At 50.5% G+C, this 19,825-nt stretch overlaps 1 protein-coding gene across 1 annotated transcript in view; it reads left to right on the top strand.

The window, feature by feature from the left end:
* LOC126547327 (uncharacterized) overlaps positions 1 to 19,825 on the top strand; it is a 92,925-nt gene that overhangs the window by 54,977 nt on the left and 18,123 nt on the right. The window contains exon 2 of the mRNA XM_050195295.3: positions 15,233 to 15,434. Within this exon, the coding sequence (XP_050051252.1) occupies positions 15,233 to 15,434 (202 nt within the window). The remainder of the gene's footprint in view (positions 1 to 15,232; positions 15,435 to 19,825) is intronic.

The following is a 19,825-nucleotide window of genomic DNA, read 5'->3' as shown; positions in this document are numbered from 1 at the left end:
CCTCCGCTCATGTGGCACTTTGTTTCCATATCGGTCGACGCGCCCTCTGCATGCCATCGGTGAGCACACGACGGCGCACTACTGCGGCGCCATCTCGCAGCGGTCGTTGCCGCAGAGCCCGTCTTGCGCGGCACTACGCTTTTCTTTTCACGCTTTCACCCTACCTTCCTCCTCCGCTTTCCTCCTCGCGCTCTCTTCGCTATCGCCGTTTTTCATGCTCTGCGTTCGCTCTTTCACCCTTCGTTGTGCTCGTTCGTTCGGTTGCGCCGACGGTCAAAGCAGCAGCGACCGCCTAAAGGCTGTTGCACATGGCGCGATTGGGGCGAAAAAAAATCGTTCTGCCGCGCACGTCGCAGAGAGATTTTCGCTCACAGCTTTCACATGCGTTTGCGGCAGCGCGATATCCGTCGCAGCGATGCGCAAGGTTGCTTCTTGCTCACAAAGTATCCATGCCTGCATCATTAAATAAAAACAACATGGAAACTAGTCAAATATTTGAATTTTCTTATTCTTGTACGATAATAGAATAGGTACACAATTTTTAACGTTTAAAAGGGTTGAGACTTTACGACAGCTTGCAGATACGGCGAGTGAGGCGCTGCACAACACCGCAAGTATGAGCGTGCGGCTTGCGCGGCGTCGGTGGGGTGGTTCCGTTGTTACCATGCGAAGCCGCAACTTTTTTTCCTGGATGAGTATTTGCTTTTGCAGAAGAACAAACTACTGTTGAGTGTGCATGTACATAAGCAACTGGCGCGATTTGTAGGGATAAATAGGTTGACGACGGCGGCAAGCAAGTGGGTACGTGTCTTATGTTGAAGCGGCGTCCTTCTCCCTATCTGGATAGCGTGCAGCTTCTCCTTTCAAACGAATTGTGTAAGCGAAAGAACAAAAAAATGCATGAAGCTCCTAAGCTGCAAACCCTGGTGGGTACGCCCTAAACATAGCTAGAACTGACGCGCGACATTGCTCCACAGAGCTACCAACGCGCGGTGAAACACACATTGCCCCTCCCACATCGCGCCGATCGCTGCGGCTGAGCGACGGCGCGACCAACTTGTTGGAATCCAGTCGCGGAGAGCCCACGACGTCGCGGTGGTCGCTGAGCGACGGAATTCGCTGTGTCGCTGACTGAAAATCGCCCCATGTGAAACAGCCTTAAGAGCTGCGCTCTAAAATTATGCACAAACAAAAAAATTGACATCGGTCTCCCTTCTTGAGCTGCTTCTCCTTTCCTGAGCTTCTTCGCCGATCGCGCATGTGTCGGCAAGTTCTCGTTCTCTGTTCGTTGCAATTGTTTTCATCTTTGCAATGCTTTGTCCTTCTCAGTGTCTTAGGATCTAGTGCAATCTTCACTCATGTTCCATTTCACACAGCTTAGCGCGGCGAGTGTGAACGCGCCAGTGCGTTTGCGTTCGCGGAAGATGCACAGCAAACAGTCATGTGCCGGACGCAACTAGAGTTGGGAAGCGCGAGGAAGGAAAACATAACCTAAAAGGAAGACTGAAGCACTGATAAGACGGCAATATGGCGACGTATACCCAAGCTCCTTCGTATTCAAGCTGCGCGAGGATTTAAAAAAAAAGTGATTAGCCGCATACTGAATCAAACCAGCGGCATATGGTTTGCCGTCATCTATAGCGCTCCTTAGAGTATTTTTTATAATCCGCTTCATTAGTTAATTAATTAAGATCAGTTATACAATTTCTTAAATGTTCACTTTAGGGCCAAGTGCGTTTCGTTTCGTCGTAGAGGGGATTCAGAAACGACCAATCCAATTTATTGTGGCAACTTACATGCTGCGTGGTGATTTTCTTTTTTACGGCGTTTAAAGAAAGCCCGCGAAATACGAAATAAAACCGCGTGACTGCGCTCGAGCGCTATCGTATTGCAACGCTCTCAACCACGCTTCGTGCGAAAGAATTCCGTGCGCGCGGACCGTGGCGAAGTGAGCGGACGCTCTATGTAGGCATCGGCTTCACAGTGCGTCAGCATCTTTGGCGGTGGCACACGGAGAGGAAGCGTCATCGTCGTCCCTGATATAAGCGGTACACGCTCGACGCACGGTTGAGAGCGCTGCAAATACGATAGCGCGCACGAGCGCAGTCACGTGGTTTTAGTTTGCACTGCAGAGGCAAGCCACTGCAACAGTTGCCACTGCAACAGTTGCAACTCCAACAAAAAATACGGAAAATGGGAAGACCACACATTGTGCGCACGCCATCGCCCATGGTTCGGTCCAGCTACGTGGCATTGGCATATTTTTTAAATCTTGGTGCATAAATACTTAATACACCTTGTATATACAGTTTCCTAGCAAAATTACTGGATGTAGACACACAACTATAGTTGGGCGAGTTGGTTCGGCATTACAGGCGTGCATATGCACCTAAGAGACAACAAGTGCGTTTTATCCGCGTCTCTGAAAGGACAAGATGTCCGTATTGTCCTTTCTTCTGTCCTTGTCACTTGGGGGTACTTACACACCTGCAATACTAGAGGCAACTATGTGGTCCACAGTAGGTGCAAGCGTGGCGTATCACCGGTTATCACCAGCGTGATAGTGACGGAAAAGGGTATAGAATTTTGCTAAGCTACCCTCCTTCTGCGTCTTCAAATGGTTTTGTGAAATCGCGAACTGATCGCCTTAAACAAGATATACTACATTGCAAATACAACGCTTTCCAATTACCATGCACGTGCAGAAAACTTATTGCCTTCATGCATTCAGAAGAAATAAAAGTCGCAGTTTTGCCCGAAAGGCGAAGCATAGCTTGTGATAGCAAATTAGTTGGCAGCTATACGAAGTAAGGATAGTAGTTTTATCGGCCGCATAAATTTGTAAGAATAGGCATACTAACTAAATTAACAAGCATGGTCATTGGTGTCACACGCGCACAAGCAAACATGAACACATCTCACACGGCGGCCGCGGAAACTCGCTTCAAAAGGCTGCAGTGAGGAAACGCGGCAGCAGCAGCGAGCGAATTGAAATTCATGCTGTCGTTCGCATAAACGCGAAAAAAAGTCATGAAAACATAGCGCAGCACGGGCTCAGTACCCGTCGCATCTGGCTTTAAAGATACGGTGGTACGGCTGGGCGCGCACGGAGTACAGTGCTCCCTCCTTCCAACCCCCCCCCCCCCGAATTCTTGCGCGCTTCCTCCCCGCTTTCTTCCGTTGCGGTGCGCGAGATTGAGCCGCGATCGCCCGCTCACCCTCGGACGGTTTCACTCGCATATATACGGCGCGCGGCGACGATTTTATCGCCCTTGATCTTCGTACGGAACCTCACGGCGACGCCGACGGCAGAAATGCGCCTAGGGTGTTCACATAACTGCTATCGCAAAAAAAAACTGACTGCTCGGAAACTCAGGAACATAAAAGTGTCGTAATTGGCGTCACAAGAACGGGTATCGGACAAAATAACCCGTGCTAGCCATCATTCCAACGATAGAGCCGGCCTGGAATGGGTACATGCTCTACCGACGCTATTAAGTGAGCGATCGCAGCGCCAGAGTTTCCTCTGGTGATTTTTGTATAAGAAATCTCCACGCCGTTGTTGGAATCGTACCGCTGGCACGAGTTGATGGGGTCTCGGTGCCGACGCCCGATTTTGCCAATGGGTCGCAAGCCCCAAGGGTAGCGTTGGCCTGGCGGCCTGGGGCACTGGAAGCATCCGAAGGTCCCGGTAAAGCAAGAGAAGACTGGTAACAGAACAACTTGTTTATTCTAACATAGCAAAAGAGCGGCCGGTCTGGTCGACCGAAGTGGAGAGACGGGAGAGCACGTAACTCAACAGTACAAATCGGAGCCTCTCTCCTGGCGTCCGGGGGCAGCTGCTCTTATACCCTCGGCGTCGCGGTCCAAAAGAGAAGGTCACGGGACGGCGGAGCATGACCCCACGACGGCGCGAACTGTCGGGCCGAGAGACCTGCTGAACCGAGTGTAGTGACGCATCGCCAACCCTCACCCACACGACGGCGCGAACAGTTGAGCCGAGAGACGTCCAGGCTCCTCATTCGGGGAACTCCGCTCCCCGGCTGCCGCGCTTTGACAAGCGAGGGCACACACACACACACGCACACACGAAGACACGTGGCACTGAAACACGCCTGGACACGCTTGGCGGGCAGGCGTTGCGGCGGCGTCGGACGGGCCAAAATGTCCGCCGCTTTGAACAAAGCCCCGGCGTCCGTTGCATCCGCGCCGGCATTACCGCGCGTTGTAGGCGAAACGTAACAGACCGCCCCGCCGGGGGAAGGAGATCCCGAAGGTCAGGGGACTGCATCCGCTGTCCGGAGGGATGTCGCTCGATGATGCTCATAACCGAAGTTGGGCGTCCTTGGGCGTTTCTTGAGCGCAGCGCACAGAGAAGGCCTCGTTCTCACGTTCAGGTGCACACAGGACACTGCAAAGTGACTTCGGGAGAGTTGACATTTTTGTTCTCGTTTCCGGCAAGCGTTAGAACCACGCCAAAAGTCAACCGCTCAGTCAGCAAGCACGGCACAACCCTCACTAAGCCCTGCCAGGCTCTTTCCCCTTTTTTACTGCTGCCTAGTTCCTTACAGTAGTTTAGCAGCACTCAGAACGCGTCCACAAATCGAAAAATTGCACTAGAAAGCACATCATCACTTTGAAACACTACACAAAAGCAATAAGTTAAAAAAAATCCTGCCTCAGGAAGAAAAACATCAGTAACAAGCAATTTTGAGGCTGATTCCCACGTTAGGGGCTTCGACTTAAGCCATCGGCGTTACCGTTGAGACTCCCCTTTTTGTAACGCACCTCAAAGGAATATTGTTGCAAAGCGAGGCTCCAGCGCAGGAGGCGGCCATTTTTGGGAGAGATGGTCTGCAGCCATTGGAGAGGGCAGTGATCCGTCTCAATGATAAACCTCGAGCCAGCTAGGTAACATGACAATTTCTGAACGGCCCACACGATACACGCACACTCTTTCTCGGTGGCGCTATACGCCTGCTCACGACTGGTCAGCTTACGACTAGCATACAGGACGGGGTGTTCTACTTCTCCATTTTCCCGTTGGCACAGTACAACGCCCATGCCTCGCTCACTAGCATCACACTGAACAACGAACCCTTTTGTGTAGTCGGGCGATCGTAGCACAGGCTGGCTTGTTAGGGCGCTCTTTAGGGCGCTAAAAGCTCTTTCTTTCGTCTCATCCCAGACGACTGTTTGCGGCTCTGTCTTTCTTAGAGCATCCGTCAAGGGAGCCGCGATATCAGAGTACCTGGGGATGTACCTCTGATAGTAGCCGGCGACACCTAAGAACGACCGAATATCGGTCTTCGTGCGCGGTTGCGGGAAGTCTCGCACAGCGGCCACCTTTATTTCAGAGGGGCGGCGACGACCCCGACCAATCACGTGTCCGAGGTAGACAACCTCGGCCTGTGCTAACTGGCACTTGGGAGCCTTGACTGTCAAGCCCGCATCGCGCAGGCGGGTTAGCACTGCCCGCAAGTGCGCCATATGTTCCGGCCAGGATGCGGAGAATATCGCTACGTCGTCTAGATACGGTAAAGCGAATTCTTGCTGTCCCCGCAACACTTTATCCATGAGGCTTGAAAAGCAGTATGGCGCGTTCTTCAAACCAAAACTCAAAACTTTAGGACGGAATGTCCCCATTGGTGAAATGAACGCCGCATACCTACTAGCCTCTTCTGTAAGTGGAACCTGCCAATAACCCCTGACAAGATCTAGGGTGGAAATAAACTGAGCGCTACTCACTCTCTCAAGGCGCTCCTCGATGTTAGGGATCGGATAAATTTGATCCTTAGTGATGGAATTAAGCCTGCGGTAGTCGACGCAAGGACGAGGTTCCTTGCCCGGTACCTCAACTAAAATCAAAGGGGAGGTATAATCACTCTCACCCGCTTCAATAACACCGAGCTGTAGCATTTTCGTTACCTCAGCCTCCATAATATCGCTCTGGCGGGGTGACACCCGGTACGCCTTGGATCGTACTGGCTCTGGGGAGGTAAGTTCTATGTCATGAGTAAGGACAGAAGTCCTACCAGGCCTCTCAGAGAACAGACCTTGAAACTCTTGTAAGAGCTGGTGTAGTTCGGTTTTCTGCTCAGGCGACAGCGATGCTTTACTTACTAAGTCACTAATGACTTGATCGGTGTCTTTCCTGTTCGTCACTGAGCCTAGTCCCGGAAGCTCGACCGGAAGCTCTTCTAACTTTCCCGCATCGGGAATTTCCTCTCCAGTATCTGGTGCCTTTAACGCTACAGGCTCAATTTTATCCCGTTCGGGCGTGCTCTGAATACCAGCTTGCTGCGCCTCTGACCCTTTCTCATCGTTCAACAACGTCGGCCCCGCAACTACCGCCTTTGCAGCGAGCTCCCGAACCTTCGATCTGGTTAAGGCCTGAACGCTAGCCTCACCAAACAAAAGCCCCTTCTCGCGCAGGAGGTGATCGGACCTGTTTGAAAATAAGTACGGGTACTGGGGGGGCAGCATAGATGACACTGCGGCCTCCGTCTCAAGTGCTCCGAAAGGTCCCTCAATAAGCACTTTTGCTACCGGCAGACACACGCTATGAGCTTCCACTGCTTGCTTGATCCATGCGCACTCGCCCGTGAACATATCGGGTTCTACGTAAGAGGGATGAACTACATCCATCGTAGCTGCGGTATCGCGAAGCACTCGGCACTCTTTCCCGTTCACGAGGAGGTCTCGCATGTAAGGCTCGAGAAGCTTCATGTTCTCGTCAGTGCTGCCTAATGAAAAAAACACGACTTTTGGTTTTGTTTCTGGGCACTGCGCCGAAAAGTGACCCGGCTTCTGGCACGTATAACACAGGCGCACTTGCCTCATCTCGAACCGCTTTCCGCGTTCGGCTTCGGCTGCCGCCGTCTCCTCACGTTCGGTCGGACACTGCGCCGAAAAGTGACCCGGCTTCTGGCACGTATAACACACGCGCGCTTGCCTCGTCTCGAACCGCTTTCTCATGGGCGTGAACTTCGGCCTCTCAAACTTAGAGCCAAATTCACCCTTTTGACCGTCCTTAGCTCCGCGAGCCCGACGCGTCACAAACTCCTCGGCTAGCTCAGCGGCTCGAGCCACCGTACTAACGTCTGGCCTATCCAAGACCCAGTACCGCACGTTCTCAGGTAACCGACTATAAAACTGTTCTAGCCCGAAACACTGCAGAACTTTCTCGTGGTCACCAAACGCTTTCTCTTCTTTGAGCCACTCCTGCATGTTTGACATAAGCCTGTACGCAAACTCTGTATATGACTCACTTCTGCCTTTCTCATTTTCCCGGAACTTCCGACGGAACGCCTCCGCTGACAGCCGGTACTTTTTTAGCAGACTTGATTTCACTTTGTCGAAATCCTCTGCCTCCTCTCTCTCCAAGCGAGCGACTACGTCGGCCGCCTCGCCGGGTAGCAAAGTGAGCAAGCGCTGTGGCCACGTTTCCCGAGAGAACCCCTGCTTCTCGCACGTTCGCTCAAAGTTAACCAGGAACAAACCAATGTCCTCTCCAAGCTTAAACGGCCGCATCAGGTCAGTCATTTTGAACGATACTCGTTCTCCTGCACCGTGTGCCTGACTTCCATTACGAGCGCGTTCCATCTCTAACTCGAGACGCTTCATTTCCAAAGCGTGTTGACGGTCGCGCTCTTCTTTTTCTTTCTCTTTTTGTTCTTTAAGTTCGCGCTCATCTTTCTCTTTCTGTTCTTTTCGTTCACGCTCATCTTTCTCTTTCTGTTCTTTAAGTTCACGCTCCTGTCTTTTTGCCGTCTCCCTCTCCTCAATGGTCTCAAGGCATTCCGACAGCTCGTCATCCTCAGCTTCTAACTCAAGAATAGCCCTTAGCAGTTCTGGTTTTCTGAGTTTGTCTGAGACATCCAGACCCAACTCTCTTGCAAGCTCCAGCAATTTCGGTTTGCGCAACGACTTCAAATCCATGGCTGCTCTGAATGCTGCTTTCTCTACTGCCTACTATTGTCTTGCCGCAAACTAACCCGGTAGCAACGACAACCACAATTACCAGCTCTGTTTCTAACACTAACAAAAGCCTGGCAAAACTCAGAAGAAGAAAGTCCCGCACTCACCAAACCTCGCAGTCAAGAATTCAGCGCAGTCGTTCCGCTGCAGGCAACCAGTCATCACACAGGGCTCGTTGCACTGCTCCCGGATGGTCGTTGTGCTGCTCAGCATACAGTCAACCGCATCTCTTCGCTGCTGGCCTCCGTTGTCGCGATCTCACCGCTGGCAACCAGATGTTGGAATCGTACCGCTGGCACGAGTTGATGGGGTCTCGGTGCCGACGCCCGATTTTGCCAATGGGTCGCAAGCCCCAAGGGTAGCGTTGGCCTGGCGGCCTGGGGCACTGGAAGCATCCGAAGGTCCCGGTAAAGCAAGAGAAGACTGGTAACAGAACAACTTGTTTATTCTAACATAGCAAAAGAGCGGCCGGTCTGGTCGACCGAAGTGGAGAGACGGGAGAGCACGTAACTCAACAGTACAAATCGGAGCCTCTCTCCTGGCGTCCGGGGGCAGCTGCTCTTATACCCTCGGCGTCGCGGTCCAAAAGAGAAGGTCACGGGACGGCGGAGCATGACCCCACGACGGCGCGAACTGTCGGGCCGAGAGACCTGCTGAACCGAGTGTAGTGACGCATCGCCAACCCTCACCCACACGACGGCGCGAACAGTTGAGCCGAGAGACGTCCAGGCTCCTCATTCGGGGAACTCCGCTCCCCGGCTGCCGCGCTTTGACAAGCGAGGGCACACACACACACACGCACACACGAAGACACGTGGCACTGAAACACGCCTGGACACGCTTGGCGGGCAGGCGTTGCGGCGGCGTCGGACGGGCCAAAATGTCCGCCGCTTTGAACAAAGCCCCGGCGTCCGTTGCATCCGCGCCGGCATTACCGCGCGTTGTAGGCGAAACGTAACACCGTGTACGCCCTCCCGACTTCTATCTGTGAACTCCGCTCGCTGTTCCTCTCCTCCCCTCCGTCTAGCTTTCCGACCTCGAGCCTCCTCTCCCACACGGGCACACGTGTTTCGGCAACTCTGCTCCGCGTCGCGCGCATACATCGAAGCCCCCTCGCCTCTCTGCGCGTACAACGTTCTCCCCTTTTCTCGGAAGAGATCCACGGAAGACACACACGCTGGGAAAAAGTTCGCCGTGAGAACTCATATAGGGCTGAGCGAGTTCTCGAGGATAGGCGCAGCCACTTTATCGCACGCTTATTCGTTAGCCCCGTCGCCTCCCGCAGGGCGCCGAGCAAGCGGCCGTATTCGAGAACGCAGATGAAAAGGCTGTCAATCAACTCGCCCAGTCGATCGACCAATCGATCAACGAGCAGCTTGCATTACACGTGGCACGAGTTCAGTGCTTTGGGAGCGCCTTGTGTTAGCCGGATGGATTCGCAAGTTCGCACGGCCTCTGTATGTAAGCGCGGTATAAAACGACAACAATACTTGAGTGGATACTACTGTGAACGAGTAGGATACGACGAGTCGACGATCGTCGCGACATACAGGAAGGGTTGACTGGGGTAGAGAGGGGGGGGGGGGGGAGGAGTAGGCGGGTGAAAGGATTGCGGTGCGATGCAAGAGTGCCGACGTGTTTCCATCGTCATTTCGAGTGTCGATAGGCCGCGGCGGTTCGCGAAGACTGGCTTTTGCTATCAAGGTATGTGCGTTTCAGTGCTGTCTGTTGAAATGGGCCCGGCGGCCTTGCCCTCTTCCCCTCTCACCCCCCTCTCATCTTGGAAACGCGTCCGGGAAACTGCAGGGCCACCTCCTTGCCAAATGTCGCCGCTCAGCTATACGCTGTCAAGTGCTACGATTCATGTTGCGAAAGAAACGCGACTTCGATCTCGACGCCTTCCGCAGACTTAAAAGATAAGTGCCACAATCTTCCGCCACTCTTGCCTGTGCACGCCATAACCACAGAAATGATACACCCTCCACTCCCAACGCACTTTCCACGTTTTTTTTTTTTTTTTTTTTTCCTGTGTGGATGTTAGAATGAGATTTTCTGACCACCCGCAAATAATGTCACAGCCGAAGTGCGGGAAGACGTCGTGAACCATTCCTGTGAGCAGTCGTGTTAAATACCACTCTCTTGAAGGTGCTTCAATATGAACGGATATGTGCTTTAATAAGAATGAAGCCGTAAGGCTAGTGATCATCGGTTAACCACGCAGACCTTTAACAGCGCGCAGACAACCTCCTAGCACATGACACGCACCTATGGCGGCGTGTGCATGGTGCAGCTACACACGATGTGACGTCAATCCCAGGACTGCGCGACGCGCGCTTTGAAGACATGGGAAGCGTGTTGGAAACGCTGCCGCATGCGCTATGCATGTAAATCGAAAGGCAGGCTACGTCAATTCAGGTCAGGCCAAGTCTGGGTTATGCGTCACTTCCGGCGAGCTGCGATGCTGGCGCTTACTTAAGAGGAAGCTTTAGCTGGGGTCCACAACTCCGACGCCGCCTATATATACTCACATCCACGTAAAACGCAGAAAAGCTTTTCTCAGATTAACCACTGGGCCGACTTAATGAAATTTGTTGCATTTGAGAGAAAAAGTTAAATTCTAGTGACGGTTTGGGGCGCAATCTTGATTTAGGAGCTGAAATTTCTAAAAAGGAATATTCAGAAATTGGCGAGTTTGAAAGTATAGAAACACACAACCTACAGGCATGATAGCTCTCGTATTGTAATTTGATTGTGCGAGAAAACATAATTCTGTCACGCCAAAACTCAAAGAAACCCCTTTTCCAGCGCTTCACACACGCACACAGACCGGTCGCGTCGTCTGCCATTTTCGCACGCCGGCGCGTAGGTGTCTCGGAGTCCACGGAGCGGCGCGCCCGGTTCCTTGCAACAGCTCCAGATGGCGCTCGCCTCCGTCGCATCATGGCCCACGCAAGAGGCCGTGTTTCTACCGCAAAGCCCGCCTTCGTGCATAGCGTTCGCGGCCAGCGTTTCCCGGTGAACATTACGTTTACATACGCTCCAGTTGCCGGGAAGCGTGAGAAGCACTCGGGGATCTTTGAATGCTATCGGCGTTCCGCTCTCAAAGACGAAGCTTAAGCGCCCATCAAATTTTTTTTCTTCTATAAATTCGGCACAAATACATAAACGTCTCGCAAGTTGTTTCTGACGCACACGTTTGCGTTGCGCACACAAAATTTTGGACTAATCCTTTTTTGCTATAGTTGCACTGTGGCACTAAGAATAGTTCTCGCACGACGAAAAAAAAAAAGCACTGTAGTTGGCTCCTATAAAGGCGACGCCCAGCTGAGCAGCGTCCATAAATAACGCTGCACCAATTTACGGGGACGGGTGGATGGCGGTCCGGTTCGTCCTGTTTCAATCGCCGATATGGTGCTCGGAGTCGTCTCCCTCTTTAGCGGTCGCGCATATACATACATGTTCGTATTTTCGTAGCGCGCGATGTCAATCGACTCTCTTCAAGCGCTAAGAGATAGCAACTTTTTGATGAAAAGACGAAAAGAAGAATTATACGAAGGAGACCTCTGAAGTGGACACGGCGCCGAAAGGGATGCGTAGGGGGGGGGGGGGGGGGGGGGGTGTCAAGAGCTCTGTTCAAGAGTTTACACCGAGGCCGATAACAGCTTCGCGAACCCGAAAACATTTACATAACTCCAGACAGCCGACACGCAAACACTTCTCTCAAGATAGCCATATATATATGTATACACACACGCGCACGTCACGTTTATATCTCTTACCGCTTTGTCGAACTTAATCCCTCGGTTTCATTTCTACGGTATATTATTTCTGTGTCGGTTATTTATGTTCGTGTTTAGTCCGGAGCCCATATAAGCACTATAATTTTGTTTGTTCGTCACCTTCGCCGTTTAACTTTGCCTCGGACCTGATCCTTTCGCTAACTCTAACTAGCTCGTGAAAAAAAACCTGTCTTGGTCACTCCTATATGTATACGTATATGTATATATATATGTATATGTATATATGTATATGTATATGTATATATGTATATGGTATTTGTTTATTTTGCACGTTATCGAGATCCTGTTCTCGTTATTTATAACGTTTTGCGAAGAGCTTTCACGACCTGCTTCAACGCTGCATCTTACTATATAGCGAATACTGTCGGCATACTTGACAGTTACCGAGACAATACTGTCGGTTCCTTTCGTCCACGGTACAGATTTGTTTTGACTAAGATAGTTGCGCGTATTTTTCGGTGTTATAAGAAAAACTAAAAAAGAAAAATAAAGGCGCTGAATTCCCGACGGCACCCACCCTGTGTATGCGCATCGATTTGGCCTGAACGAGTAAGTTCCCGCAGCAGTTCCGGTATACGGAATCGGCACGCGATAAGCGATACGCACACCTTCGAGTTTCGTTTCTGTCTATATAGTACTTTTTGAAAAGCTATATCACTTTCCTTTCCCCAGAGCAGGGTAGCCAACCAGGCGCATTACTAGTTGACATCCCTGCCTTCTCTCTTTATTTCCTCCTCCTCCTCCTCCTCCTATTTCACTTCCAAGGCTTTATCCTGAACCTTAATATTTTAGCGTATTCAGATTTGTTGCGAACGGACTATAGGAGGCTCTGCAATCTATTTACAACAAATGAATGGTGCGACAAACTTTCGATTTGCCCTTTCTTTCACTTAGAACACAATGAGCGATAAAGTGTATCCGTTTCTTACTTTTTTTTTTAAAGTGGAATTTAAACGTGCCTCCACGGGACGCACCACTACGGGAACGTGACGGGAGGGCGCACGATAACTATCCTATACGCGCTTATAATCTTGACGCGGAATGGCACTTATTTCTCGTTAACTATTACAGGCGTATCGCTTAGCGTAGCACCACTAACAACGAGTGCTTATTTTAGTGCTAACAACTAGGCTGCTTATTGTTTCTCGTCGATGCGATGGAAAACTGTGCGCTTGACGACAAGTGGATTATACAGCGCGCAAATGAATACGCCCCATTTCGCGTTTTTTTTTTTTAACTTAAGAGGAAGCTTTAGATCGGGACCAACTCCGACGCGGCCTATTAAAGTACACGCGAAACGTAAAAGCGTTTTTTCTGATATAACCCCTGGACCGATTTAATTGAAATGTGTTGCATTTGAGAGAGAAAGTTAAATTATAGTGACTGATGCAAGCCGAATTTCGATTTAGGCCTCGAATTTTTTAAAACAGGTTTTCAAAAATTCGGAAGTTTGAAAATATAGAAGCACGAAGTTTACAAATTATTAGCTCTGCATCAATAACAGATATCGCGGTTCTGTAAACAGCATCCATCAGATTATTCAAAGCGGACAAATTCGACATGTAAGTTTATATCTTACGTGAATTAGTTACGGTGAGCACAAGGGTTCTGCAAAAGCCTTATTTCTATATTACTATATTTTTTAGATTGATGTATGACATATCAATTTTGTCCGCTTTATATGTATTATTAGGTGCAATTCACACAAATGTGACATCATTTTTCGTTCCTGAGTAGAGTTGTAAACTTGATAGTTTCGTTTTCTGAAAATTTTCGATTTTTGCCAATTTTTAATAAAAGAATTGACGACCTAAATCGAAAACTCGAAACCAACAGCCACTAGATCTTAAGTTATTGTTTTAAATGCGACAAAACGTTCCTTGTCAGAACAGGATGTGTATTGTAGACTGTTCTACATTACTTTCTACTATGACCATGACATTCCTGATTTTCTTTTTTTTCTGTTTTGTAAGCACAATGTACTGGTATATAATCGTTATCTAGATATCTGTAACAGGATAAAGGGTCTACTAGCTATCTAACACATGAATCCTGTGTGACCTTTTCTATATGTATATCTATCTGCGTGATCTATGTACACATGTATGCATTTCATACTTCTTATCTGATGTATTAGAAGTCACTTTCTTTCCTTCATCGGCTGTACATTGAGTGCAACTGTAATTTTAATATAATGTGCACCTTACTGTATATGTTATTGTACGCGTAAATGCTGTATGAACTGAACGGGGGCAGGGGCCCAGTCAGGCTATTTCAGCCTTTAGTCTCTGTCTCCGCAGGAAATACCCTGAAATAAAACGATTTTGATTTGATTTGATTTGAAAACCTCGTGAAATTTGATGCAGTGGTTGCCGAAAAAAACGAATTCTCCTTTTACATGTATTTAGAAAGGAGCACCCGAGCTAAAGCTTCCTCTTAAAATTTGTTCTTATTGGATGAGGTACAGCTGAGGTTGCTTGCAGCTTCCATGGAGCTGAAGGCGACTGGTGCGTGCACATACTGCACCTCATCGACTCCACGCAGTGCAGGGGAAGCTACGAGTCGCGTCGAACAACCAAAAAACAGGGGGGGGGGGGGGGGGGTGCACCGGCAGGTACTTGTCTGTCTCTGATCACCTTCTACGCTACGCCGATTGAATGGAAGTCACGGCACAGTCGACTCCCGTTAATTCGAGCTAGGTTAATTCGACCTTTCGGATAATTCGACCGACACTTGCGGTCCCGCAAGGGTCGAATTAACGGGAGTCGACTGTACAGCGCAACAGCGGACTAAAGGCGGACCGGGAAGTTGAAAAGCAACCGCGCCCGACTCGGTCCTCCAACACGCTGCTTCTGAATGGAAGCGTCACAGAAGGGGTAATAGGGCACAGTGGGTGAGCCCTCGTCCTTTCTCTGGAACACGCAGCCAGCTCTCGTCACTGATTGGCTGACACGATTGGATACCGATTGGCCGCACTGCACGGAGTTGGTATGGTGGGCTTAGTTCCATCGCGCAAAGGAGAAAATCATGGAGGAAGGAAGTAAACTATTGGAGTGAGGCATTACGCCAAGCAGCTAAGCCTTGGCTAGCCAACTCTCCGCGAAGCCATTCCCTTCGCCTTTTTTTCCCCTCGCAGTATCGGTCCAACACGTGACCTCTGAAACTCAGCCTATTGGCCGAGAGTGTTTGATACCTGGTAGTTTTTTTTTTTTAATCGATGCGCACTCGTTCGGTTGCCCTGCCGCAGCTCTATACCTGCGGTGCGGGAGCACTAAAAACCTACCGCGCGCTCAGATCGCGGGTCGGGCCGGGCCGACCCGTTCGGTTTAAATCGCGGTGCGCAGTGTGCTTAAGCCTACATCTTTTTTCCTTCCTCTGCGGAGAAAACGCTCGCGTTTGTTTGTCGTTTATGACGTTACGATCATGACCGTGTCGATGCTGACTTGACGCAGTCGGAGCTGTCCAAGTTGCTGGCCGACCTGCTGTCTCTGAACCCCGACACGGCGGACTGCCCGGCCCCACGCGTGCCGGTGCCCCGAGCCCGGTGCCGGGCCCATCCCTGTTCGAGCGACGACGACTGCCGCTGGAACAGCCACCGGTGCTGCTTCAACGGATGCGTGTTCACCTGCCTGCCCAAGCTGGCGCCTCCACCAGGTATGCACGCATGTTGCTCTCTTGGCCAGCTTTATTAAGGTCGACGACCTGGATGTACAGACGAACTTGGACGGGGTGTATGTATATACGGTTTCCGTGTGTGACGCGCGAGAGCGGCCGGCAGCACAGTGCAGTTAGAGGGAGACCGGAAGGCGCGACGAGGACAGGGTAAGAGCGCTGTATGCGCATGCGCACTGCGTACAGGCATTTAGCTAGTCCGTATACTATAAGGGCACTACCCTGTTCGGATTACCGGGTTGCGGGAGGGAGACGTGAACCGCAGTAGCAGCGCTGGTAATGGAAGACAATGGGACGCAGAATTGACGGCACAAAATATAAGTAGCGACAACTCGTGGGACACGTTTTTTGGGTTACGTGGGTGGTCTCGTCGAATAATAATAATAATAATAATAATAATAATAATAATAATAATAATAATAATAATAATAATAATAATAATAATAATATGCATGCTAACGATTATATCGCTGTCTATATACTTTACACTAGCACCTTAGTGGAATACGGTTGGTCACTGCTTTATGTTATCCATGGTTAAGCTCTGCGCCACCAGCTGTCGCTACCAAAGCTGTTATTGCCGTCCACGTATCTGGTAAATGGCGATACAGTTGCGAAAAAAAACTAAGGCGCTCTGGTATTGCGCAGCTCATACTCGCCTTAGCAAGGAAGGGTGGGTCGTGGATGTTTAGGAGAGCAAAGGCCAGTGTAGCCAAAAGACGGCATCGCGTGCGTTCCAGCGTGCTACGCAAATACACGATCGAACGTTCGATGCAGTGCATGGAAAGCAGTATACGGGGGGCAGTCACCCCCTCCCCCCCGCCCCTCCTCGAAAAAAGGAGCAATTTAAAGTAGCTCACACTGTCACCTACAAACCACTCCCTCGAAACTGCACTGAAACATCAAACATTTTTTTTTTTTCTTTATCTAGATGTGGTTCTCCGCTCAACAGCTGAAACCAATTTTCGCTTTAGCAAAATTTTCGCCAGGAAGACCACTTCTGGATGCCATTACATAGTGGTGCTTTTACAATGTTGAGTGCACCGAAGACTCCAATCTAGCCGCATTCACATCGTGTTTCGCTCAACTTGTACCATGTAACTTGTACTTTTATACCATGCATAAAAAAAAAAGTTGGTAGGTGACTCCACGCCTTGTTGAAGAGTCGATCAAAGGCAATGCCTTCCCCAGCGAGTTGAGGGTGAGGATCGGGCGGTGTCACTGCTCACGGCACTCGATCGCGTCACCCCTCGAGTAAGGGGAGCAGGAGATCCGTAGGAAGGTAGTAGGAATCCGTCCTGTTTCATTTTTTTTTTTTTTGCGCTCGGTTCTATATAAAAAATCAAAGATAATCAATTCGCTCGAAATGCAGTTTTATTGCGAGAGTATCGGCCCACATGTTTTATAAAACTGCACTACTTTCGACATTTGCCCGCGTTTTTTAGCCTGCGCTATCTGCGGCATCGACCGACATAAAGGCTGGAAAACATAACATACCCGATACGGAAAAGTGTGGGTAACTCGCTAAGGATGACATTTGTCTTAAAAAAACACGGCATCATGACATACGTTTCTAATCACAAACTGCACAGCACGATGCCATTAATGACGCGGTATATAGAGTTTCTTTATTCACATGCCACGAGTATCTTGTCGTATGGAACCGAACGAGAGAATACAGAGGGCAACACATGCAACGCACGTTATCGCTCTTTTCGAAAAAGTCGCGATATTTATACTCTGCCAACGTTTCCTCGTTCCCGGCGTTTTGTTACGGCCCAAACGACTCGCATTCGTGCACCTCTGCCTACGTGCACACTGCAGATTCAGAGTCGAACCGATACCGTGCACAATCGAGCGAGTCCAGTTCTAAATGTTGACCTTAGTCAGCAAATACTAGCCTGCTCTCAGACAGGCAGCACGCATGCAGAAAGAAAAAGGGGTAGTTCGATCCTCATTCGGGAGCAGATGTCTCTGCTGTCCCACCATGCCAAGTACGGATAGCTTTCAACACACACATGCTGATGTTGAGTGATTCTTGCTCGACGGGAGGTCTGTACGCGCGTCCTGTAACACCGGAGATGCACGCAGAGTTATCGTCAGCAGCAGAACGGTACACCTATAGAGCATGTGGCGTCATAGCTGTTTCAGAAACGTTCGTTAGTTGAACGGCGACAAAAGGAAGGCTGCCGTGTCGGAAATTCTTTTCGGCATTGAGCGTATATATGCAACAAAATGCGCTGGCTTTCTGCGTGGACAAGATGGCCGCGCCCGTCCAGATCACGTGAGCCTGTGGTTCACGTATACAAAAGGACGTCTACACGACTTCTGTATAGTTCTATTGTCATACGGTGGCTGGGAGATGTACATGAGGGAAGTACAATCGGATGAAGTGCGTTCAGTGTGGTTGGGCGCAAACGGAGTCAGCTTCCTCAATCGGGGAGTAGCTAGAGCCTTCGGAAATGGAGTAAAATGGTGTAAAATGGAGTAAAATGGAGTAAATTACCTTCGCATAAGAGATTTAACAGGGCTGTGGAACCCACAGAGACCCAGCCAAGGCAGAGAGCTTCACGCACAGACGCATAGCGGTGCAGAAGGGCTGCCCGTGCGTGGTTCCATAGCAGGGCAGAGACGAGCAAGAGAGGGCAGGTAACATAGAGGAGGAGAACAAGACTAGAGGATGGAGCATGGGCGTCAGGCAGCAAGCCTCGGCAAGGCAACCTCTTCTGACAGCATCCCTCCTGTACTTCGAAGGCCTACGCACGCGTTGATTCTTGGGAAATAGACTCCTACATGGTTGCCAGACCATGCATTGGTTGGTTCGTGGTAGCGTTTAGGGATGCCTTCGTCGCGATCCCTTTGTAGCCGCTCTCGACGGCTAGAAATTACCGCTCAATTGCCTCTCACGCGCTGAGGGCCCATTTCCCATGAACTCTTACTTCGTATTTTTTTCGGTGAGGAGCCTTCGAGAATGTCGCGTGACGCTCCCTCCTGATCTTTATCATCCTTTTTCCTTTCTCTTATACGGTTAGGCAAGAGGAGCGGTCGCGATAGATAAAGGCTTTCGCGGTAGCGAAACATATGGCCCACTATCTCGAAAAGGGGTGGGCGGGCTCGGTGCATGTCGTCGCAGACGACGCCAAGACCGGATGGTTGGACGGATGTCCCCTTCGGAACAGGGCGGCGGGTTGCGTCACCGTCTGCCACCTTTCCCGCCATCTACCGGTGACCGTGGCGCGGGTGCACGTCCGCTGCGTTCCGCACATGTGGTCGCCGCGGCACTGTCTCGCGCGCTTCCGACACGCCTTGGACGCATACACGGCGGCCGTACGTGGGCAATTATAAGTGCGGCGACGCGCGCAATTAGCGACACATACGAGGTTACCATACGGTAGTGTGGTAGTGGTGGAGAGAGAGAAAGATAAATAGACAGAGATGAGAAGGGGGCGTGTCATCGTCCTGAGGTCCCCGCACCCATCCTTCCGAGGGAGCGGCGGCGGCGTGTACATACGTGCAACTGTATAGCTCGTTCCTTTGCTCGTTATTTCTGTATTCTTCTTTCTTTTTTCTCTCTGTTTCCCGAAGAGACTCCCCGGAGGGGGTTGAGTAGGCTCAAAGCTGTTATCAGCAACTTGGCAGCTGGGCGACGTACCGCGGCTGTTGTTACGAAGCTCTCACGGAGAGCGCGATGCGAAGTGCCTCTATAGCTATAGCGGAATCGGCACAGGCACGCGAACTGGGATCGAGGCTTAGAAGACAAGAGGTAGAGGGGAGCCGGGTCGCGTAGAACGAATATGAAAGGAACGTTGCAATCGGGCGCGTCACGCGAAACGACGCCTTTTTTTTTCCCGGAAGTCTCGAGGGCAAAGACGCAAAGTGGAGAAAAAGAAAAGACACTCGAACGGCGACGGGGTATATAATCTAAACGTCACTTCGTGCGACCTTTCTCACACGCTACATATTCGGTGTCGTTGCGCGCGCCTGTTGGCTGTTGTTCCTCGAAAGCACTATAGAGAAGGCTGAAGCCCCCTGCCTTCTGCATACATGTTTGCAACGGTCCGTAAAGCGCAAACATGAAAGAAACTCTTTTTTTCTATATAGTGTCCATCGCTTCCCTCAAGATCTTCTCAATCAGCGACTCGCTGGACAGCAAAGCCTTTGAGATAAACGGGCAGCCTTTCTCTCTCCGAGGCAACTTGTTTGACAGAACGGAGGCCACTGCTTTCCGAAGAGCACAGACACCCCATATTCCCACGGCCCACATTATATATATATATATATACCACGAACGTATAAGGCCTTCCCGGAAGTTCCCGCTTCACTCGCTGCTGCAGGGCTACGTCAACACGGACATGATTCTCCGTTTCCGTTAG

This window comes from Dermacentor andersoni, chromosome 3, assembly GCF_023375885.2.
Source record: "Dermacentor andersoni chromosome 3, qqDerAnde1_hic_scaffold, whole genome shotgun sequence".
In the NCBI taxonomy this organism is placed as follows: Eukaryota; Metazoa; Arthropoda; class Arachnida; order Ixodida; family Ixodidae; genus Dermacentor; species Dermacentor andersoni.
Note: the sequence above shows the minus strand (reverse complement) of the source record. Positions and strands in the feature narration are given on the sequence as shown.